The 24,463-nt window shown below is 41.3% G+C and overlaps 1 protein-coding gene across 4 annotated transcripts in view; it reads right to left on the bottom strand.

Moving 5' to 3' along the window:
- Positions 1-828: 828 nt before the first annotated feature.
- RPAP1 (RNA polymerase II associated protein 1) overlaps positions 829-24,463 on the bottom strand; it is a 51,879-nt gene continuing 28,244 nt past the window's right edge. For 3 of the 4 annotated variants that reach the window (XM_071558389.1, XM_071558388.1, XM_071558390.1), the window contains 15 exons: positions 23,534-23,701; positions 21,092-21,274; positions 19,228-19,362; positions 18,869-19,048; positions 16,730-16,887; positions 15,288-15,467; positions 14,643-14,844; positions 12,647-12,756; positions 10,465-10,660; positions 9,410-9,559; positions 8,820-8,962; positions 6,865-7,669; positions 5,624-5,800; positions 3,777-3,833; positions 829-3,008 (listed from right to left, as the gene is read on the bottom strand). In XM_071558389.1, the coding sequence (XP_071414490.1) occupies positions 2,820-3,008; positions 3,777-3,833; positions 5,624-5,800; positions 6,865-7,669; positions 8,820-8,962; positions 9,410-9,559; positions 10,465-10,660; positions 12,647-12,756; positions 14,643-14,844; positions 15,288-15,467; positions 16,730-16,887; positions 18,869-19,048; positions 19,228-19,362; positions 21,092-21,274; positions 23,534-23,701 (3,033 nt within the window). In that variant the 3' untranslated portion in view covers positions 829-2,819. The remainder of the gene's footprint in view (positions 3,009-3,776; positions 3,834-5,623; positions 5,801-6,864; positions 7,670-8,819; positions 8,963-9,409; positions 9,560-10,464; positions 10,661-12,646; positions 12,757-14,642; positions 14,845-15,287; positions 15,468-16,729; positions 16,888-18,868; positions 19,049-19,227; positions 19,363-21,091; positions 21,275-23,533; positions 23,702-24,463) is intronic. The other variant, XM_071558391.1, reaches the window with a different exon arrangement.

Genomic DNA, 24,463 nt, shown 5'->3' with positions numbered 1-24,463 from the left:
TTTTTTTGGGACAGTTTTCATTTTCTTCATCTCCTCACTTACCCTGATCAGGATTAAACTGGATTAACAGAACTGGCACACTTTGGTTCTGTCTCAGATTGAATTCAGCTTCAGTTTAAAGATTAAATATACTCTACCATTCTTCCAAAATGGTCCTGCTTGCAAAGCAGTGAATAATTCCTGGCAACCTATCACAAAAAATATTTAATTCTCCACACTTGCTCTAAAAGTAAATAAAACCCACAGAAAATTGGTTATTAGTTGGTTGTTTGGGTTTTTTACCAGGTCCCAATTGCACTGAAGCTGAGAAACCTTGCATTTAAACTCAACAAAGCAATGCCCTCTAGTGTTCTGCAGAGAAATTGGGTACAAGGTTGCCCAAAGCCTTAAAAAAACAAGCTTAGAATTGCCATACCACCTCAAGTGACAGTCAGCATTTTGAAAGCTTATAGCTCACATTCAGCATCCTTACAAATTTCTGCATGTGACTGTGGCCTGCAGAACTATTTGAGATCCTTTCTTTTCCTTCCCTCCATTGCTGATACTTCCATCATAATTTGGAATACCAGCCATGGACAGTTTTTTACTCTTCTCCCACCTATGACATGTGAGAAATCACATGCTACCCACCCTGCACCTTCCCCAAGTACACACAGCATTTGGTACCCTGTCTTACTGACCCATCACATAACACGTCATTTTTGGCTTGAGGAGCTTTCTTAGAGTTCCAGAGCTTAGTGAATTTCCTCACAGCAGCAGCATTGATAAATTGCAAATAGAACTATCCAAATTCAAGAAAGACTTAAATAAAGGAGAGCACTCTCACAGTTCAAAAAAACCCCGCAGAGCTATCAAAATATTTATTTACAGCCGGTACACATTACAAAATTCAACTTTGCATGAAACAGAGTACTGGAAGAGATTTTATACTGGAGATCTGAAAAGCAAAAGGCAAAGTCCTTGATGCAAGCTGCTTTTAAAGGGGCAGCTAGGAGTCCTTGCATTTTTCCATTCACTGCACTGGAAAGACAACTGCTGGTCTCTCACCATCAAGACAGATTAGAAACTTGAATGCCTTTGATTAATCACACCAAGTACTTTTAAAACAATTAGCAACAATAAAAAAAACCTTGTTGACCACTGTCCTTCTGTTACTTTACATGCCATTGATCTGCAGCAGAGAGAAATCACAGATCAAAAGCTGCAACAGAAAGTTAAAAAAAAAAGAAAATAGAAAAAAAATTGAAAGGGAATACCAGTTTTGCCCATGTCCTCTCTGAAATAAGGTGAGGAAAAGATGAAACTGTTTGCTTTCTGGCAATCTTAGGGGGACTGGTACACTTAGAAAACTGCCAATACCAAGACAGCACCAGTCACAAATGCCGTAAGCCCTATGTGATTATGTAGGCATTTGAGGAGGCAGCAACACCTGACAGGTGAAAGAAAGATACTGTTATGGTTGGACACAATGATCTCAAAAGATCGTCTCCAAACTAAATGACTCTGATTCCATAAAGTTGCTATCTGCAATTTGTTTCTTGTCTGAACAATTTCAATAATTACAAGCAGGCCTATTACGGTGTTTCACACACCTAATTAGGACATTCACTGGAGCAAGGTTAATACAAGCATGGTTTCCTCTGAGGGAAGCTAGCTTGTCCTGTTTGATAGGTAAAGACACCAGCTTGTCTTCAGACTAAGCATCACCTTACACCTTCCAGAGGAATTAATTTGTAAGAGCAAAACAACAGAAACACTTTTATGAGCAAACCTTGTTAAAGTTCTCCAAACAAAAGCCTGACAGTGACTGTAGTTCTGCAAAAATTACTTGGTACAAAGAAAATATCCAGGGGGATCAAACCTCGAGTAAAATCTGGACTTGAAGTGGCAGTGGTGAGGAGCCTTTTAGGGCTCTATATTTGTAACCCTTGTGTCTGAGGCTGCAATACAGAATTGGAGGTAGAAGTGGGATCAAATTAGACATTTTTAAATTAGGTTTGAGCTAAGAAACTCCACTTCAAAATTTAAATTGCTTTCTCCTCAGAAGGCAACCAATACATATTCCAGCTAAACAAGCAGATACCTTTTTTTTTCTCTAATGAGGAGTGGTTACTGCCTAGTATCCTGGCCTGTAGAGAAATTACGTTTGATCTTGTTATACATGTAACTGAATTAAGAGAGAAAAGAAAGCAATTTAGACTATCCAAAAGATGGGCAACAGAAGATATTCATGTTTGTACCACTGCACTAGGAACTAATATTTCTTACAGGTCTGACATGATACATCTGTGTGCACAGAACACTATCCTCAAGAAACTGCTTCTAAGTATATTAAATTAAAAAAAAAAAGAATTCTCAGGATCCACTTTTTCCTTCTCACATTGTCATTCTATTTGCAGGGGATAGAAAAGACCATTCAAAATTCAGGGCACAAAAAAAAAGCAAGGGAAAGTTCTGGAGAAGACAGACATATGCTGAAAAACCCCAGTTTCCAGCATGACTGAATAAGACAGCTTTTTCACTTCTTACAGGTTATCCAATAGTCCTGTGCCTTTCAGATACAACCTCACCTTCTCTGAGAAGAAGTAGAACAACATGAAAGAAAATGGAGGAAAATGCTCCAACATTCATCACAGAGAGGCCACACACTGTCCTATCTTGACAAGATGCATATTGCAGGGCTGCAGGTTCTGCAGGGCTGGGAGCATTCTACTGGTGTTTCACTTGATGAAAATGCAAAGAGTGTCCAGTTAAACACTAAAACCATCTGAACTTCAAGTAATTTTATCAGTGAAGGATAAACTGAGCTCTTCTATTCTTCACCTTGACCCTCTTCTTGCACAAGTGTTTTGCTCCGAGTCTAGCGCTGGTGCATTCTCCTTATTTTCTTTCTGTGTCACCATCTGCAGGTATTTTAGTCTCATGGGAGGGAGCTGCTCATAAAGGTCGAATCCCATGGGGTTCTCTGTATTTAGCAGTCTGTAATACAGCAGGTGCTTTTTCAAGTTCTGAAGAGAGAAACAGCAGTCATTAAACATTTCTGAAAGGAATCTAATCTCTTCCACCATCTCCAACACTATATAGTGATCTGCAGATACTGCAAGTCCATCATGCCCAACATATTTAATTATATCATCTTCAATAGAAGAGGTATAAAAGGCAAGTTTCTTACAATAAAATTCACTTTTGATCTGCATGAGAATTCCTCTTCTGAACCCAACTCCACTGTCTCTTCAACAGCCCCTCACAAGGACTTCTTTGCCAGAAACCCAAGTGGAGTTTGAGTGGGATCTAATATTTACCCTGGACACTAACCACAGAGGGCCACATGACCCAGTTCTGTCACACAAAGGAGAGACTTTGGCAAGCTTCTTGAGAAAAAGAAAAACCTTACATCTGTTCTGTTCTTTTCAGGGTAAGCATGCAACTAAGAGTTCAGGAAGACCACTGCTAGTCATCTATTCACAGTTGTGCTAGAATCATTCCTCTACCACCTCTAACTATCCAGATATAATGCTGCTTGGACAAGAGTATGGAAATACAGTACAGGAGATTGATCCAAATTTCAACAGGCTCAGTGTTTTGCGTTCAATTAGTACAAGAACTGGTTAACAGTATTTATACAGACATCACAGGACAAAATCCTGCTGCTAATCTCTCATTCTCAAAGCAAGGCAGTTAAACACAAAATTCAAAAGCCAAATGTAAGTAAGGAAGAGTACCATGTATGGAAAACTTAATTTCTAGGGGTACAAACTGAATCTTACAGATCCTACCTCATCCACCAACAGGCATGTTTTCCGCAGCATGCTTTTCCGAGCAGCATCAGTCTCCTGGGAACAAAACACACACTTCCCTTAATAGAGTGCAATAATACCTTTGCCCATGGGCATACCACACTCCAGAATGATTTGTTCATTATGATGATGGGCAGCTTGTTCCAGCAGAAAGTGCTTGAGATGGATCCAACCTCTCTCCCCCTTTCCCTGATCTGAATCTCAACTGATTTCTCAACCTTCAGATAGAACTGCAGATCAGAGGTGAAGTGTTGTTAGCAGAACTAATCATTGTTAGAGGCTCCAAGGTCATGGGAGGACTTGTGCTTGGTTATTCAAGCAAAGTGAAAGGAAAAAGTACTTTGCACCTTAAGATTGCTCAGGCAGAGGCCAAATCTTTTACAGAATCAGAATATGCTGAGTTGGAAGGGAACCATAAGGATCATCGAAACCAACCGTTAGGTCTGCAAAGGACCGTTCCCAAGAATCACACTATAATTCTCAGGGTATCATCCAAACAATTCTTGAACTCTGTCAGGCTTGGCGCTGTGACCACTTCCCTGGGGAGTCTCTTCCAGTGTCCAACCACCCCTGGGTAAAAAATCTTTTTCCAATATCCAACCTAAACCTCCTCTGACACAACTTCAGGCCATTCCCTTGGGTCTTGTCACTGATCACCACAGAAGAAATCCACGCCTGCCCCTTCTCTTCCTCTCAGGAGGAAGTTGTAGACTGCAATGAGGTCTCCCCTCCAGGCTGAACAAACAAGTGAGCTCAGCTGCTTCTCATATGGATTCCCCTCACGGCCCTTCACCAGCTTTGTTGCACTCCCTTGGACACTAATAGCTTAATGTCTTGCTTATCCTGCAGTGCCCAAAATTGCACACAATATTAAAGGTGAGGCCACACCAGTGCAGAGCAGACCAGGAAAATCACCTCCCTCAGCTGGCTGGTGATGCTTTGCCTGTTGTCCCCCAGAACACAGTTGGCCCTGCTGGCTGCCAGGGCACTGCTGACTCACATTCAACTTGCCATACACCAGGTCACTTTCCATGGCACTGTTTTCCAGCATCTCATTCCCCATTCTGTACAAACATCCGGGGTTGTCCCATTCCAAGTGCAGAATCCAGCACTACCCCTTGTTGAACTTCATTCAGTTGGTGATTGCCCAGCCCTCTGATTTGTCAAGGTCTCTCTGCAGGGCCTCCCTCACAGCTCCTCCCAGTTTTGTGTCAGCTACAAACTTGCTTAGTATCCCTTCCAGTCCTGTGTCCAAGTTGTTCATGAAGATGTTGGGGAGTACAGGGCCTCAAGATGGAGCCCTGTGGAACCCCACTAGTGACAGGTCACCAATCTGATGCTACCCCATTCAGTATTACCCTCTGTGCTTGACCAGTGACCCAACTGCTCACCACCTTCATCTGTATATCCAGCTGTGTGCTTGGACATTTTGTCCAAAAGGATACTGAGAGAGACACTAGCAAAAGCTTTACTGAAATCCAAAAAGATTACCTCAACTGGCTTCCCTTGATCAGCTAGGTGGAGTTCTCTCTGCCTGCAGCTCCCTCATCCTTTCTGCCTTATTCTTTCCCCCATACCACAGCCCACAGTTTCTGACTTCAAAAATTTATGTGGGATTGACTACCATTAGTGCAAGTACTTTAGGGTAGAGCGAACAAAAGCTGCTGGATTCTTCAACAGCTGACCAGTCCTCAACACATTTGCTTACAGTCTTTGTTTTCAGGTCCAAAGGTTGGTGATTTGCCACAAGCCACACTGGACCCCTAGGGACAGGAGATGCAAAACCCAAAGATTCTAGCCCTGAAGCTCTCCTATCCATTACCTACCTGTGAAGTGCTTTCTTGGGAGAAAATAAAACTGTTCACATGAGCCACAGCCACCACATAAAGAACAGGGCACCAGGTGTGACGCAGCGCACCAGTGACCAGCGTTCGGAAGTAGAGTCGCAGGAGGTTCAGGTCATCCTCAGGAGGGGAAGTGTATCGCTCAAGCGCTACAGGAAACTGCAACAAACCCATATGGAGGCAAGATCACAATTTTTGTCAGGGTCTAAGTAGTGAGGGGAAGTTCATGACTTCTAGGGTGCCCTTCTCCAGCTGTTTGTGCATGTCCCCCTATGTATGATGGTGTCCCTTGGTGGCATGACCCCCCTTCACAGCAGAGCTGCTACTGCCCACACTGATTGATGTGACATTCCCTGACAAAGTGTTCTCAAGACCTCTTCAGCTTTATGAAGAGATGTTTTACTAGTCCTATCACTGCAACTGATTTTTGGCACAGGTAAGAGTGGTTTCAAAGTAACACGAAGTACTTTTGACAGCATCACTAAATTCTATCGCTTGTGCTCTGCTCACTCAAAAGAAATGTAGTCCTGAACCTCACAGACCAAATTTTCTTGCTGACTTGCTCAGCAGGGCACAACTCCAGTATAACTAAATGTGAAAACATGGTTGAGAGGGAAATGACTATTTGTCTATGCACTGAGCATGGAAAAGATTCTCACCAAGGTGTGAAAATACTTATTTAGGAGAAACATAATTGCTTGTGGAACATGGGGTGTGACAAGCCCTTCATACATTAGAAAGTTCTCAATCACTAGACCAAGCAGGGTGTGGGACAGTTTCCAGACTGAACAATTTCACAGCTCCTGCCCTACACATATACATACTATTTGCTACCAAAACAAAGTTCAACAAGTGTCTGAAAATTATTAAGTGACAGGGGCCTGCACTACAGCTTCTGGACTCCGTTCCTCACACCTATAGACAATTAAGATGTTTAGAACAAAAAAAAAAGAACAAAAAAAATGTATCTACTGCTGTTACAGCTTTTAAACAAAATAACATTGCTCTCCGTTTCTATTCTATTTTACATTCCATGAGTTGAACTCTCTTGAGGGAGAATGAAAAGCTCCTAAGCAAAGAAAGCATGATTATTCTACTGGAATAGAGGAATGGGGAAGAAGGGGAAGGGTTGGGATGTCCAGATCAAGGTTGAAGGATCACAGGCAAGAGCCCAGTAACCCAGAAATATGCAGTGACAGGCAACTACTATAAGCCAAGATTACCTCCTCTAAGGGCACTCCAAGTGCCCGCAGGATATTTGTGTGCTCTCCAAAAACAGAAAGACGCAGATGAACACTGAAACGTTTCTGCAGAGGTAGAAGAACAAATACTCCAAAAAGTGGATCTCCAAAGGAGACACCTTCAAACTGCTCCAGGAGACTTAGATAGAGGTCATGGAAGGATGCCAAACCAGGGAGAGGAGCATCCAAGTTCAGGGAGTCCAGGACCTTGGGTTGGCAATACACAGAGAGAAGGGCAGCTGCGTAGCGATGGACTGATGCTTCTAGAAAGAGGTCATTGCCTGTGAGGAAGACACACATAAGTCGTGCAAGTTTGGCAGCAGTAGGGACGCTCTGAAGGGTTTCAGTACGCCAGGTTTCCAGCAACAAGACCCACTGCAGGTTCCAGGTCACAGTGTTGACAAGATCAAGTGGGAGAGAGTTCAGTACAGCCCCATGTGTCTCTGCATTAGTCACTTTGTTGTAGAGGCTGATAAGTGGAAAGAATGGCCAGTCTGAAGGCAGGATGGGCCCTTTGACCTCAGGAAGGAGCATTGACTGGATGAGGTAATTCCGCCCTTGGTAGGACGCTTGGGAATGCATCAGGGTAGGCTGCAAGTAGACAAAATGAGAAAGGTAGCAGGAACGAATGGAAGGCAGATTTCGGTACGATTCTATCAGCAGGGCACCGCGAGTAACCTTTGACAAAAATGCTGCCGCAGAGCCAGCCTGTGCCAGTTTTGCACTAGTATTCAGATGCAGAATATCAGAGAAGTCAGCTGCTTCTGGCCCTCCAGCTTTCCCTTCACTGTAAGATAAACAACAGTTTAAGAAACAAACAAAGAAAAACCACCCCCAAAACACCAAACAAACAAAACAGCACATAAAATTCACCTCTACAATCTTCCTGGAACAGGAGAGTAGTATATGCATAGCACTTGCAACACTTTCTACAGCATAGCTCTCTTAATACGGAGTGCCCATAAAGCACCAGTTATCTTGGTTCACAGAACCCCATTTGGAGTCAGCAACTCTGAGGCTGTGCCATGAAAAGCCTCCACACGATGACAGCTATCTGGTGCAGGGATACCTTTTCCACAGAGACAGCCTACTTATTAGCACACATGTCAGGGTGCTGAGGTAAAATACTGCCTTACAACGTAAGGCCTACATGAATCAGTAAGACAATTCCCAAAGCAGTAGCTTTGCAGCTGGCAGTGGCAAGGTCAGGGGAACCATAGAGACTGACCAAAACAGTGTGTGTGGAGCATGTTTGTCAATACATATGCCACAATCTCAGACCAAAGACTGACCATTTTGCTGACCCAACAAAAAACCAAGGCACCACCACACAAACACACAAATCCACTCACAAACTTTCCTTCTTTCTGAAAAAACTTAGTGTCTCCTTGCAGCACCTTGGTTCAACTTCTTACAGGGAGGCTAATGTCAAAGGGGTTCTGATGAACAAGATAAACTGCTACCATGTTCTTGTCCAGATATGAGAGGCTTCATATTTGAGATGGTCATGATTTCTTCCAGTGCAAAGTGGAAGACATCACATTTACCAAATCAGCAAAAATTTGTGTAAAAATTTGAATAAGTGTTTGAGAAAGATTCATTAGGCTTTTCAGGCTATGTCAAATTTCCATTTATTTTCTAGACTTGCTACTCTCAGGATGGCAGATGCAGTTCAACCAGGAATCGCACAAGCCTTGTCACAGAGGAAATCAAATTAAACCGGTCACACTTCTCAACACTGATATAGCAGAAAGAAATACACAATCACAGTGCTTGTCTGATTAGAAGGCTCCATGCCTGAACATAACTAAAATTTGAATATAGGCCTTGTTAAAGGCCAAAAATTATGACAAAATTGCAGTGTCAACATGTTTTCTCCATTTTCCCCAAGTTTTCCCATGTACCAGACTAGAGAAAGGAAAACATGCAAAGCTTACGGAAGAAACTCTGGATTAAAGGCAAGATCCAGTAGGACCTCGTGAGCCAGATGCTCACTCCCTGGCAACAGACGGCTTAGCAATGCCATGGCAACACAGTGATGGAGTGAGGCATGCTGGGTATAATCCGGACAAGTGCCTGCCTGGACAGGAAACAAAACAACAGATAAAAGCACTGTATCATTTGTAACAAAAACAATTAACAAGGACAGGAGGGCCAACAAGACACAGATCTAGCTGGACAGTCAAAGACTAAGGCAGACTGCAAGAGCTGTCAGCATTCATACCAAGAGATCTTTCTGCTTCCCCTGAGTGCCTTATATAGTCAGACATCTTTTTTAGTAGCACAGTTCAAACCTTTGTTCTCACTTTGTGCCTTCCAAAGACATGCAAAAATATAATTTTGCCATCCAAAGTACTTTGGAATTCAACCCCCACATCAGTAACTGTAAATGTTATTTGCTAGTGGGGCATAAAAGTCAGCTGAAGAGTTGCCAGACCTAAGACACAAGAAAGAACCTGGATGTGAAGATTGATTGCCAGTGAAATCAATTCCTCAGGTGAAAGAAATTAAAGAGTAACAACCATACCATTCTCCGAGCCAACGCTAACACAAAGTACTGCAGATGATACTCATGGCGCAGAATCCAAGCAGACGAGGGAGTCACAGAGGGAGGTCCAGTCTGCCAGCTTTGATGCAGATAATCCTTCAAGCCCCTGAAGCCCAGCACAGAGCTGTACTATAAGGAATCACAAGTAAAGGTAAATACTATTAAGACAGTCTGTGCTTGGAGAAAAGTAAAGCATAGCTCTCTCCAAGGCTTACCCCCTACCTTCTTACATGAGAACTCCTGTTGGCTACTCCAAAAGGGATATTTAAAAACAGCCTGGTAAATACCTGCTTTTCTGCCTCTGGGCTCACCTGCATCCATCATGACCATCCCCATTACAGGTAACCAATAGTTGCTGCCTATACAGTGCTTCATAAGGCAGAAGTCTGGCCAGGGGCTTAACATGTTTTTCCCTTATCTGGCCAGATATTTCTATTAGTAAATACCTAATTCAACACAAGGTGAGAGAGGAAGGCTTGGAGAAAGATTATGCTAGGTACTCCATCTCTCTAGGGCTCAGCCATTTCCTCCTCAGAGTCAGTAAACTCACTCATTCTAAAAATTCAGAACAATGTGAAGTAGAAAGGAACTCTTCAGTCACTGTAGCAGTCATTCTCTTGTTTAATATTATTGCATTTTCCTTTGTTATACATGCTTCGACCATGCCTTTCCTCCACTGACACTCAAGCTACTTATTCTGCTTAGCCAAATGAGTTATTCTTCTCAACATTCTTTATAAATCCATCCTTTAAGCATCACCTGCTCTTTAATTCCAGCTTTCCTGGTGTCAACTGCATATTGCAATTTAAAGACAAGATATCTTTCATATCCTCATCCCACCTGTTCTGAAAACAGGGGCATATCTCTGTATAGTACTTTAATAGTTTTAAAATAAAAATGCAAAGCAATTTGTTTTTAACAGTCCTTCTAACATCTCTTTTAAGCCTGGGAAGACACAAATATGCCCTTCATAAGTATTTCTTCATTCATCTAGAATTTACAGGGAAATTTACAGTGAAAAAGTCTATTCTCACCTTGCTGGTCAGGCCCTTGTGAATGTGAGTGATGCTATTGATGAGAAACAGGAGGGCAGTGAGGAAGGGGAAAGGTGACTTGGAGCCAGCCAGGCTCAAAGGAGGTTTGCCTCCAGTGCAACTCAGAGATGAAATGCTGAAAACAGATTCCGGTGTCGGGGAACAGGACAGAGGGTTGCACAAAGCCGAACATGGTCTGTGTGAACAAATAAAAGAGAGAGCATTCATAATGCTGAGGAATTATCTTGTAAGAAATGTTACTCTCCATCTGAACTGTACCACATATTACAGTAAAATAGAAGCCCTGAAAACTGTGCAAGAAAAAAAACTAGTATCACAGTTGATCCGGTGAGCACTATTGCCATACAAGCTAAAGCCAGTGAGCTGTCATGAATTCTTATCTTCAGCTGAATTGGTCATGACAAGCAGAAATACTGATTCAGTGACGCATCTCTGATGTCACACATTTGAAAGCATTGGACCTTTGATATAAAAATACACATTTCCCCACATTCATATGCAAACCAGGCTAATAAAGCTGCCCACCCACCCAAGACATTACAATAATAAACCTGGAGGCAAAGCCAAAAAGCCAGATTATATTTAAAATCAACATGTCAAAAATTATGCCCTTTATGTACTCATGAAATGCATATTCTTAGATTCTTTTCAGAAAGAACCTAGCTTTAATGCATATGAACGTGACCATGCAAATTACTCTTGGTGTATGTTTTCTACAGGCAAAACTAGAACTTTTCATACCAGCAGTGCTTGCAGGGTCCATCCCAGATACACCATGTCTGTACAGGCAAGACCACAGCAAGGAAGAGTGACCATACGCATGTTGCTCAATGGTAATGGGGCAATAGGAAAAGCCCTCGCAAAGATCCATATTGTTACTCTGTGACCAAGAATCACAGAATCACAGACTATTCTGAGTTGGAAGGGACCCACAGGATCATCAAGTCCAACTCTTAAGTCACTGGCCCACACAGGGGATTGAACCCATGACCTTGGCATTATTAAAACCAAGTTTTAACCAACTGAGCTAATCTCAGGGTCAACTACTTGTCTAACTAAATTCATAGTTCTTTCTACCACTGGCATTACATGTAGGAAATGCATGAACACATCTGGGGCTCACAGAGTACCCTGAACTCCTGGCCCTACTCTGACCAGAAAATGTAGACAAAATTGTAAAAATATTCAGGCAGAGATTAGCTGACTCTTCATTTTTACCAATCAATGTTAAGAACAGCCTAGAAGAATTCTTGCTGATGGGCTTTTATAGTCTGACCTAACCTATTGTTTTCAGACCTCAAGGACAGGCAGAAAAGGGTCTAATGAGTGCTCATGGTGGAATTTTGGTGCCAAGAGCTTCAGACCTCAATTCCAGTTATGAAAGAAAAAGGCCAAACTGTTGTGTGGTATTCAAATACCACTTAAACCCAAAAATTTCAAGTGCCCTTTATATCAGATGTTCTCAGAAGCAGATGGATATCTCCCTGACTACAAGTTAGGCCTTTTAGGTTCCCACTCCCCCATTCAGAGAATTGATCACAGCCTAGTAAGGAGGCTCCCTCTACAGCAGAAAGATAGAATATCTTCTGTGCTTAACTGTACCCAGAGTGCCAGCTTATGTTATACTAGTATGTGGCTTTTCACTTTTCCACAGGGGCTTTCAAAGCCTTAGTGAAGCTCTGCAGGAGGCTAAAGACATGAATCTAGTAAAATTATTTTATACATATAGCATCACACAGAGCACATGAATGGTACATGCACACACACTCACCTCCTCATGTAAGAGGGACTCGATTAAGGTTACTTTTGGAGATTTTTTAAAAAGAAGCAGAGAAACCAAAGAATCAAAGCCATGAGTGACTAAGACCAATCTAAAACTGACATGAAAAACACAGCTACATGGTAAAGCAGAGATGAACCAGCACCAGTAGAAAAGAAGGAACGGAAGAATTTCTGTGGCCATCATGCTTTCACTGTGAGGGGAAAGAGGACAAAGTAGTGTGCAAGTAGACAGAGCCCTGATGCACTGTAATTCACACATCTGGAGCACACATGTACAGGGAAAAGAAATGGGAGGGGGGAGAACTGCTACACAGTACAGTGTAGAAATGAGGCTCCCTTAGCTTCTGGCAATAGCATCTTAGCAGTGAAATGGCTTTACCTGAGCAGGTCCCACATGCTGTGTATGGCTGGCTGGCTAAGAAGGGGCTGCAGCACCCGAGATGTCAAATGTTCCAGTTCCTCTAAGCAGTCAACTGGATTGACTGATGGCTGCAGAAGACGTGGAGAAACATAGGAAAAGATGGTAAATGATGATCCCCTTCCAGCAAGGACAAAAGGACAAATTCATTTAATTGCTTTTTCTGTGCTTATTATCTTTTGATCAGACCACATCACCTACATAGTGTTACTGCTCTAGGTTAGAGCTGGCCTCACTGCTCAGTGTGGAAGGTGAGAGCTGGCACCTCAAGGTGTTCTCACACTCAAGTATTAAAACGCATTACAGAGATTCTTAATTGGCTGGAAGCAAGGTATGGGTTCCTTGGGACCATGATTTCCTAAAGGAAAACTTGGCTAACCTCCCCCCACCCATACCATCTACAATTTTCTATTTAAATTGAAGATTACACAAAGGTGATCAGAACTACCTTGTGTGGAACTAAGAGGGTCTCAAAAAACATTAAGAAAAAAAGAAAATCAGGTGGAAAAAGCGTGATTGACCTACCAACAATGCATGACTGTGGATGAACACTGCACTGAGGAGGAACTGTGGCTTTTACAGAACCATCCAAATTCTTCTGACCCAAGTAAGCAATATTCCATGTCAAAGGAACACGCTGGCAAATTTTAATGCTCTTTCCCTTCATTAGAATGCTGCTCTATGATACAGAAATACTCACTTCCATTCCATAAAATCCAGTTTTCCCCCAGATGAAATTCCCCTCCAGAGATCAGTAAAACCTCTGAAGATATCGACTTTAGTTCTTAGTATTTTACCAAAAATACTCCAAAAAGGTCTCAGTATACACTGAACTAGTCAGTATACAAGTTGATTTTTTTGCACTAATCTATTCAAAGGCGCTACATGCAATTTTATTTTTTTTTAATCAGCTAACCACAGGTAGGTGATTGAACTTCTTTTTAGTGAGAATTAAAAAATCCAGCACATTATAGTTCAAGGACTTCAGATATTGTGCTGTCAGCCACTCTCCTGGGATATCTGTAAAGGTTAAAAAGGAGTATTAACCTCTTGGTTATCCTGGTTCTCTAATGCCTAATGATAGCAAGTGAAGGATACTATCAACCCTTGGGGCACTGAAGACATCTTTGAGAGATAGTGGCACTTTCCAACCCAGCCACAAGTAATAAACTCAGCTGCTTCTGTCAAGTTCCAGAAGAGTTGCCCAAGTGTGAGTAACTACAGCCATTAAATTACCTCTGCACCTTGAAGGCAGCTCTCCCAGTTTAGAACTGAGGCACATCAGTTGGGCAGTAAAGAGGAAAATTGCATTTATCTTTAGAACATGAATCTTTAAGGTAACTAAAGCATAAGACATAAGTTTTCAATGGCATCACACTGATGCATCCCCTTCACAAAACTCATTTTAAAACATGGACACATAATACAAATTGTAATTGTACAGAATTTGACCTTGAATGTCAGTGGGGCAACAAATACATTTATCTTTATTGTTTCCTATCCAAAGTTCATATGGCATGACCCTTAATGTTCAATCTTCCAACCCGATGACTGCAGTGTAGATATCCACATGTAAGCTCTCAGACTAAAGCAAATGCAAAAATGCATGGCTTGATTTATGCTACTAAGAGAAAGGATTGCCAAGCTAAATTAGCTTGTATTTGCTTCATGCTTTGGATCTCTGCAGTGAATCAGAATAATTACTGCACTACCACATACTTTGACTGAGACTCTGATCTCAAAGGAAGAAAGGATATTTGGCACTCCTAATATATAGCATCAGTAGACCTGTGTGACTCTGAATATCACACAGCCTTGATATGAGCTGTGTTAAACAAAATCTAGTTCTACCTAGATGCCTGTCTTTTTCAGCACTGCCTCAAAGTTCAGGCATCTGAGGTAATATATAAGCTGATACTGATGACATGGGAAGATAACCTGTATTTTCGGGCCTTACCTGTTGGCTGCATGCACTGTAATAAACTGCCAAGTAGATCATACAAGCTGTGGCCAGAGGCTGGAGAGTTTGCCAAGTTTCTGTATGGGGCATCTCCTGGAGGATTTCTTTCAGACTCGTCTCAAGGAAGGGTTGTAAGCCTGACACTTGATTCCATACTACTGGAGGAGGTGGAATCTGTTCACTATCTTCTGAGTTACCACTGAAACACAGTAGAAGAATGACACAGGATAGCAAATACATTTCAGAAACAACTGTTGCTCTAAGTCATCACTTTTAATAGAGAGACTTTCAATTGCATGTAATCTAAAAGGCAATACCAAACAATGGCGACTGGGGAAAAAAGCCTTTGCATATTCCCACAGACCAGATCAATTCAATTTAGGCAGAAAAGAAAAATGCAGGATCTACTCATAATATAAGCTGAAGTTTCTTCTCCTGCGCTATTCCTGCCTCTGAGTTATGCTCTAGCTTTACCAGGCATGCTATCTTAGTACACAGCTTTGAAGAGTTTCTGCCTTTTCACCAGGAAAAGTACCTGTGTCTTCAGCAAATCCTGCTGCTTTGATATCTATCAAAACCAACCATCTCTTAATCCTGACCCATCTTGGTCTCAGATGTACAGAAGAGGCAGAGAGAGCCTACCTGCTCAGCTTGGCCTGCAGCTCAGATGTGTAGCCTGCTGTTTGTGTCACTTGTGTCAACAGAGTAACTACTGTCGCAGCTCGCTGGACAGACAACTCAAGCATAGGGCTCCTCCCACGACAAGTGCTGAGCAACTTGGGCAGGGACTGCAGTATCCTCACCAGCACAGGGTAGAGATCACTATAGTATGAATCAGAGAATAGATGAGGCTGGAGATCATCTATACTTCAACTACCCAACAGCTAAAGCAAGACTGCCCAGGGATGTATGTCCAGTTGGATTTTGAGTATCTTCAGGGATGGAGAGTCCACTGTCTTGCTCTGCAACATGCTCCAGTGCTTGATCATCTTCACAGTAAAAAAAATTTTCTTACACTTCAGTGAAATTTTCTGTATTTCCCTTTGTGCTCCTTGCTTCTTGTACTTTCACTTCATACCACTGGAAGAACATGGCTCTATCTTTTATACCCTCCCATCATATATTTATAAAGATTGCTAAAATGAGATTATGAGAGCCATCACCATCATCACAATAAGACAAATGAACAGACATGTAAAGGAGATGACAAAAGAATAGTATTGCCATTCCAAATATATCTGAATGGGACCTACCTAATACTCTGTTTCCAAACACTCTCATTATCTCTCGGAAAAACTACTTTGGTTTTATTCTTGCACAGGAATAGTTCTCAAATTCTCAGATGCAGTATCCACAGTTAAAACCTTACAACTTTCAGGAATCTTCTGCTGTTTCTTTCCACAACATAATTTACAGTGCTAAAATACAATATACAGGTTTTACTCTTTTTAACTAATATACCTGATGGTGCAGGAGAACACAAAATGCCGTAGCGAATGAGAATCTCCCTTCTGCAACTCAATACTGGCCTCCCTCTTACTCCTCTTCAGGGTAATTCCAATGCTCCAAAACACACTCTGTTGCCCAATTCAGTACAATTACAGATAGGAGATTCTATACTTGAGCTTGGTCAGACCTATCCCAGTGCAGACCTTTGTGGTCAAGCACAAGACCTTGTACTGAACTGAAGTCAATGCATCATGCAGTTTGTCTGCATCAGTCTGCCTCACTCAGCATGCATGCTGGTGACTGCTTGCCCAAAGACTGCCTGAGATCAATCAGATTCAATCCTAGGTGCGCTGCAAACTATGTGTCTTGATGTCACATAAACACAGAATATTCATGCTCCCATAGAGGAGAAACAATGAAATACCAGTGCTTAAACCCAGGAGATGAACAACCAGAAGAAGACAATACCTTTAGAAACTGTGAGTTTTACTGCAGGAGGCCAGAGAAAGTGAGATAAGACACTCTGAAGGAAATACAGACTGAGCCTAGAGAACCCTCTATTTGCCCCTCTGGAACAGGATGCCCATCTTCTCTGTTGTGCCCTCCATCCCCATTTCTCCAGCTTTGGGCTGTACCTGTAGAGATCACAGGCCTGACCATAGCCAGCAGCCACTGCCCACAGCCGGAAGGCTTCTGTGCTTAACTTGATGGCTTCTTCCCTTGGCAGAAGCAGATCCAGCGGGTCTTCAGCTATAAATCGACTTAACCGACTTCTCATTTCAAATGTGTTAAGCTGTAAAACATATAAGCAAAAAAAAATGAAAACCAAAACAGACAAAGGGATAAGGGACATCAGTTGCATGCATCATTACCTCATTACTCTGACATACAAAATTTGAGCTGCAGATTTCAGTTCAGCCCATTCTAAACTCCTCTCTTCAAATCTGTCTTAATTTTGTGTAATCTTAAGGAGCATACTACAAAGGATTAATAGTCAATAGCTATTAAGAGAGCAGTATTCCTGAAAGGGATGCCTAGGGCTACCTAATCCATTCCTAATGCAAGTCAACTACACCTAAATGATTTCTGATGGAGGTTTGTCACACACTCGTGTTTTGGATGCTTTCTGCAGCACTTAACAGATTTTTTAAAATATATGTAATTATTCCTCTTTAAACAGTCTTAAATAGAACTCTATTAGTCAAGATTACACATAAAGATACATCTTATGAAAAATACTGTATACAAAAGTACTGAATTGATGCTAACATTCTTTTTGGGAGGTCACACTAAATGCCTTTCAGAGGTTCTACAACATAAATTCTTCTATGATTCTGTGTTTATTTTATAAAGAGGGTACCTCCTGCCTACTGCTTTCAAAAGGTTATGGAATTTTGATGCCTTGGAAATGTTCTGAGCTTATTTTAGTATTGAATTAAGCTTGACATGACTCATTGGCAGTTCTCTAAAAATAATTTTTATCCTCCCCTACAACTATGTATTTTTACTTAACCATAAAAAAGAGCTCTTTCCTCCTTCCACACATACAAAAGCTTATGTGGGCTCGGTCTAAACAAATGAGGCAACAATGTCTTTTTCACAGCACAAGAACATATTATAGACAATTTAAAACTCAAATGCTTTAGAGACATCTTGTAGGGAAATCAATGCACACTAACAAGAAATCAAAGGACCTGATGAATCAGACTATCAGTTCTGACATCCTTCCTACAAGACAGAGGACAAAGTCAATTTTACTTCCAGAAGGAAGATGGAAGAACTTTGCTGTTACCTAAAACAAATTCCTACATTGATGGTTTAGATTTAGTTTTTATATTATCCTCCACTCCCATGTTTAAGTGTGTGTAAAAAGCTGTATGAGAGTGCAACAGAACCAAAGCCTGAGCATCAGGAACTTGGTAAGCAATTTTTGCATGCTTTGAAACACCTGGAGTACACAAACCCTGAAGCAGAATATTATCTAAATTTTACTCTAGTATGTTTCTAGCACCACTTACAGCCTTCAGATATGGCACTATTCATCAGCAGCACATTATTCTCTGTATTTTATAGCACAGATTGGTGTTCTTTTACTGATATTAGGAATTTCCTGGATAGCAATTTGTTAGGCACTGTGAACAATCCTGAACCAAGAACCCTAAGAAATGCTCTTTGCACTGTAGTGGGTGCTGCTCTCAGTAGATTTTACACATCTATAGCACCACCATGACAACCTGTACGAGTGAATCCAATTATCTCCAAAGTGGAAAACCTGTCCAGAACTCATCCAGAGCTGAAAATACTGGTAAATGACCTCAAAGTTACTAAGACAAATTAATGGCAGAAAAGTTCAACAAGGGTTTCAAAACATGAGGACAGTGATTAAGTCTCTGGTTTATACAGCTTTATGCTACTTATGACTAGAACTCAGAAGAGTACAGTGTATCACACCCCAATGGGTGCTCTAAACACCTGCTACTGGTCAGCACCACTGTGCTGTGCTCTGCTCTGTGATTTTGCATAACTGCACTACAGACCATAAAAAAAGCAGAGAAAAGCCTGAGACAGATCTTCTACTGCTACACAGCAAAATCATCTTTATTGTGACACTGCTGACAATTCCTTCAAAATACACTGATGCACTTTCTTCACATTGATTATTTCAGCTTCAGCTCAGAGGTCACCTCTAGTTAAACTTCTCTCTTTACTTCGAAAGTAAGGTATAGAGAGCAAAGGCCTTTATAATCATGAAAGCTCTTCTGAGAACCACTCACCAGCCTGGCTGCTGCATTTCGGCCTCCAGATGCCAACACTCTGATGAACTTCATAGCACTGGCACAAGCAACTCCATGGAGACTGGTAACTAAAAATCCTGGTTCAGCCACTTGGGGATCCCATTGAGTAGGGAGAAACTCCCTGACAATGGTCTCAATCAACCGAGGGCAGTCAAGCAGCTGTAGAGAAATAGCAGGCAGTACAAATAACTAAAGGTAAGCAGCTATGTAGGCATGCAGAAGACATGCAAAACAGACAAGTTTGTCTGATCTCCTTGCCATAACTTTGCCTGTTTCTTTCTTCACTTTTTCAAACCTTTCTCTATCATTCTCAAGCTCCTGTACAATGGGAGATTTACCTGGCTACATGCTTCAGAGGAGTGCCTTGCTATGTGAGTGAGGATGTGCAGTATATCCAGGACTACTGTTGGAACAGGTCGCACCACCTCCAGGATGTACCTCAGACGGTGCTGGATCCGGGTCTTCAAAAGTCCCTGAAGGGTGTTAAAAAAATCCATTATGGTCTGAACAATTGCTTTCTGCACTTCAGTTGCTGAAAGACCAAAGCAGATTCTATTACATCTTCTGCAGAGATGGTTTTAAAATTAGTAGTGGGGAACCAAAAAAAGAAGGTTCTGTGAATTTGCAAGTATACTGGCAAATGAGTAAGAGTTACCTCAAGAAAGCAGGAACAACTGAACTTCTGTTCTGAATCAGACCACTGGTGGGGATTGGATATTTGTGTTCTCCAGAGTATAAAGCTAGCAAGTGACAGGAAATAGGAAAATAACCTTCCCTATAAAGCACTATTAAAATCTATTGTTGCTAAAAAGGGTTCTCATGCTCCTTGAATTATTTTGGCTAAACACCACCTCCAGCTAGTGCAGCACCTTGTCTGATAGTACCTGTCATGTCAGAGAAAACTGACAGAAACAGAGAACAGACATGAATTCCTATTTTGCAGTAGGAAAAGGGATGCATAGAGATGATGTGATTTTTCATTTATGGTTCACTGAGTAGAGGACCATGATCAGTGGCAGTGCCAGGAAACAAATCTTCAGTTTACATCACAGTGTTATGCATTCCTGGTTCTGGGAAAAGGCAAATCTGTAACACCTGAGCTTGTAGTATGGATACTTCTCAAAAGTTGCAGCCAAGCAAGTTGCAATTCTAGGTCAGACCAAGTTCAGCAGCTAGTTTAAATACTCCTTTTCCAACTGTGTGGAGTAATTGGGTTGTAACAGCCAACATGCAGGTGTGAAACAGAATTTCACAACAATGGGAACAGTTGGGAATTTTATCCCAAATACCTTCCAAGTTCAGATCAGTTGGAACAAGCTAAAATCCATTCTGCCGAACCATGCAACTGTTTCCAGAATGACAAACTGATCTCATGACTATCTACGATTCTTTTGTCAAGTTTTTTAAATGGTGTCACACACCCAGTAGAACACCAATGAAATCAAAGCCTGTAAACAAGAGCAGATGCCCAAATACAGTAATTCTTTCACCCAGTGATGCTTTTAAACCAACTGCCATTCGAATACAAGCGCAAGCAAAAGGACTAAGTGATGTGATCACAGATTTTAATGACTGCAGCAGACAAGAGAGTTGCATCAGGTCCACTGAGTTTGAGATAGAAAGGTTTTTAGATCTTGTATCAAAAATATGGGATTAGGCTTAAAATGAGGGAGGAATTCCTTCCAAATGTTGCAAAACTCTTAATGTAAGAAATGCAAGTATGAAGAACGAAATTTGGGGAAACAATAAGTAGAGACTTTACGTCAAATTAAAAAAAAGTATCATTGTACAAATCGACTAGTTCTGAACTATCTAGCTGTAATATTCTTGTTTAACTTTACAAAAGTGTATACAGACATTTTACTATTGGCTGAACCTCTTCACTTTTAGGTCAAGTAAGCAAGCTTGAAAGTCATGTCTGTATGCAGCTTTTCAGCAACTTTTACAAGGTCATCAGTGGCTTGTTGTCAGTTTCCCATGAAATCACACAAGTCAAGTCTCAACATTTTTAGAGACTAACAAAATCATCCTCCTGGTAATATATGACAGTAACTTAACAACCAACAGCCAGGAAAGAGTTCTAATTCTTGTTCAGAATGCTCTTGTCCAGCATGCACAGGAAGGTAGGTGTTTCAATAGGCTCAGCACAGTGCTGTGTGTGCTATTTTCCTAAAAAGATCTTGGATCTAACTCTGTGCTTACCTTTACAACATCATATTGGGCCACATCTGGATCTGGCTTGTTTTCATCCTTCAATTTTTTATCTTGAGATTTCTCTGTTCCATTTAATTCTTCCTCTTCCTCCTCTTCTTCCTTCTCATTGTTAGGGACAAAAGGGAATGCAGCCATCCCTTGGTACCATGAGAAAGTCCAATCAAGATATTTCTATAAGAAGAATAAAAGCATATAAAAAAACTTTTCCCAAAGAAATCATGGAAGACAAAAAAATTTCAAAAATGCTTTTCATTATGGAATGCTTTATTGATTCCTATCTAAGATCAGGAAAACAGGAACATAATAAAGGGTATTCTAAACATATACAAGTAGAAAGTAATGCTTTTTCAGGGAAGTGGTTTTAACCTCACATACACACACTTGGGAAACAATGAAAAGTAATTACTGTGATGTGAAACAAATTCACTACACAGGTAACAGAAATTTAGCTTAACTGGGACACATTTAAGATACTAAATAAATAACTAAATACACAAACCACCAAGGATATAGTTCACCTGAGCTTTGGCATTTATTGGCTCTATTACCATTTCTGGACCTGCATGGAACTTAGGTCATAAATAACACAGGAAGAATATGCACACATTGTTATGATAAAATAAAGACTGCCTGGTGTATTTGTTCATGTTTGTTTGAATTTTATTTGAACACCCCTCAGCATGAGCAAATAGAAAACCTCCTTTTTTCATTCACAGTTAATGACAGTGTCAGACACTCTCAAGTTCCAGGGAAACAATTAAGTGAGCTTTCAACTCTTCAGAGAGGGGATTGCTCCCATAACAGACCTGCTTCACCCAAAATGTTTTAGAATATAACAGAGCACCAAATCAAGTGCTTGCACTATTTAATAACTGCCTTAAATTTCCATTTCCTGAATCCACAAACAGAAATAACTACCACATTGTCAGAAAAGAGGTAGACTTCAACCGCCAAATAACAAGGAAGCTCAAGTTATCATCAGACTTTAAAAAATAAAAGAAAGAAAAGTAATATTAACTGAAGATGGTGGGTGACATGGTCAGAAGAGGCATGATTTCAGGGGATGAAGCTATGAGTACATCTGTAACACAGAGTTTGGGACTGTATTCTTCCTTCCATGAAGACAAACAAAAGCCTAAGAAAAAGCAGCTGGGATCTTCAAAGGAAACAAAACAAATTGCTTCCTTCTTACAGCCATTGATGGATGAACAAAACCTTCAGACAGTGTGATTTTTATGTGTGTTGATCTTCTGTGTTTATAGCATGGATAAATCCTACTTATGTTACAAATCCTGGAGCAGAAGGCCAGACTTCCAGCCCTACCCCTTTCTCAGAGACTTCAAAATTCAGCAACACAAGACTCTAGAAAGGACTCTCCAAGCTAGAAAATATACTGACACAGCACTCAGAGTGCTGCTTCTGGCACCAACAGTCAGTAATCCCTGCTCACATAAGACATCATGCCACAAGCTTTGATCTCAAAATCAGAGCACTGCAGACAGTTATAAACCAGAGCAGTGTCAGAAGAAAGAAGAGCACATAAGAAGCTGATTTGTAGCACTAATTACCTACCATGGGTGGGCAGGACTCATCTAGCAGAACACCATTAGGCTCATAGCTTAGAAAAGGAGTAAAACGTGGAGAAAGCCACTTAGTCCTTAATTTCTCTTGCCTCTCACTAGGGACAGCTCTACAGGCCTGGTAGAAATGGCAGTGGTCTTCTACCCACTCTTCCCTATCACCAGCCCCTTTGCAGTCAGACACAGAAGCAGCTCTGAAGGAAGTAAGTTGTAACAGAGCCCATAGCATGCTTTGCATATAACAGACGGCTTCTGTCCAACCATGAATCAGACTGTTCAGGGCTCTCTAGTAGCTCTGAGCATCTAAAAGAAGTCTCAACTTCTAGCAGGTGAAAAAGCATCAGAAAGAAAATAAACACATGGGAAGGTAAAATTAGATATGTATCAGTGTTACAAAAGCACATGAGAACAGCAGAATATGGACAATGAGAGAAAAAGAAAATGGCATTATTATGAGGTATAAGGGAAAGCAAGGAGAATATTTAATCTGTTAAGAAGCAGGAAAACTATAAGAAAACAACGTAAGAGGCCATATCAACAAAACTAAATTCTACACATACATTAGTAGTGGCTTGATCTAGATTGCAAAGACATCAACAGAAGGAGAAACGCAGCAGCCCTCACTGAATTTAGTCATAGGGCAGAGCTAATTCAAACACAAGGGAAAACCTGAATCTCTCAAACTAGGATAACACACTCGTTTGTCTGTCCCAAAGCAGAGCTATGATATTCTATTCACCATTAAGCTAACCCATCCAGTAAGCCTTTGTTTAAGCTCCTTACCATGTCTTCTGATTCCTGTAAACAGCTCAGTTTGAAATCAAACCCAAGCACTTAATGATTGTCTCACCTCATCATCAAGTGACACCAGCAGAGCCCGGAGAGCACCAACAGATGCTGCCATGACATTATCCACTGCATCATCCAGAGAGAAGCGCAGCAAGAAGAGAAACCCAGCGTCAAGCAGCAGATGCAGAACACTGCCCTTCAAGGAGGAAGCAAACTCTCCAAGCCTTGCCTGAAAAGTATGTCACACAGAGCCAAGGTTAAGGGTGCCTCATCTCAGCTGGGTACATTTCAACATTCCACGTCTTTCCCTCTTTCTATTTCTACTGTAAAGCTGCTAAAACAAAGGAAAACCCCCTGCATACAGTTTATCTCCTTTCATTGTACAGAGGCACACAAGTACAGTTCCTTAATGCAGGAAACCTTTCTTTTTGAAGTCTGGACCCATCTTTTGACTTGACTTTGTTCTGTCTGATTGTCCTGCTCAAAACTACACTGTTACTCTTCTCTGCCTCCACTGCCATTAGGTGGAAGGTTAGCACTTCCCTCAAGAGATGGAAATGTGCACAAAAGTATTCATTTTGCCTTCTGCTATTGGCACATTGCTCTGTGAGTAGGCTTGGTTCTTTCTCACCTCCTACGGAAATGCACATCATGAAGCTGGCTCAGACAACAGTGAAAGGGGTCAACGCCAAGAATAGGTTTGTCACAGAACTAACACCAAAAAAACCCCAAATTCTGTCTAAATCCACTAAAGAACTGAAGCCACAGCACTGCTGCCGAATAACACTGTCACCAACTTTTTGGAAGAACACTCTGGAACCCTCCAGAAAACACCAATTTCCATTTCTTATGTCCGAACAACTTAGGCTTTCTAGCAGTAAGGATCCTAAGTGAAAAAGAACACACTGTTGGTGACTTTGCTCACCTTCACTGATCAACAGAAGGCAAACAACTAGTACGAGAGAATCTGGGCCTTGATAAATCAGAAACT

The sequence above is a fragment of the Pithys albifrons genome, chromosome 6 (genome assembly GCF_047495875.1).
Source record: "Pithys albifrons albifrons isolate INPA30051 chromosome 6, PitAlb_v1, whole genome shotgun sequence".
NCBI classification, from domain to species: Eukaryota; Metazoa; Chordata; class Aves; order Passeriformes; family Thamnophilidae; genus Pithys; species Pithys albifrons.
This window is presented reverse-complemented; position numbering and strand designations above follow the sequence as displayed.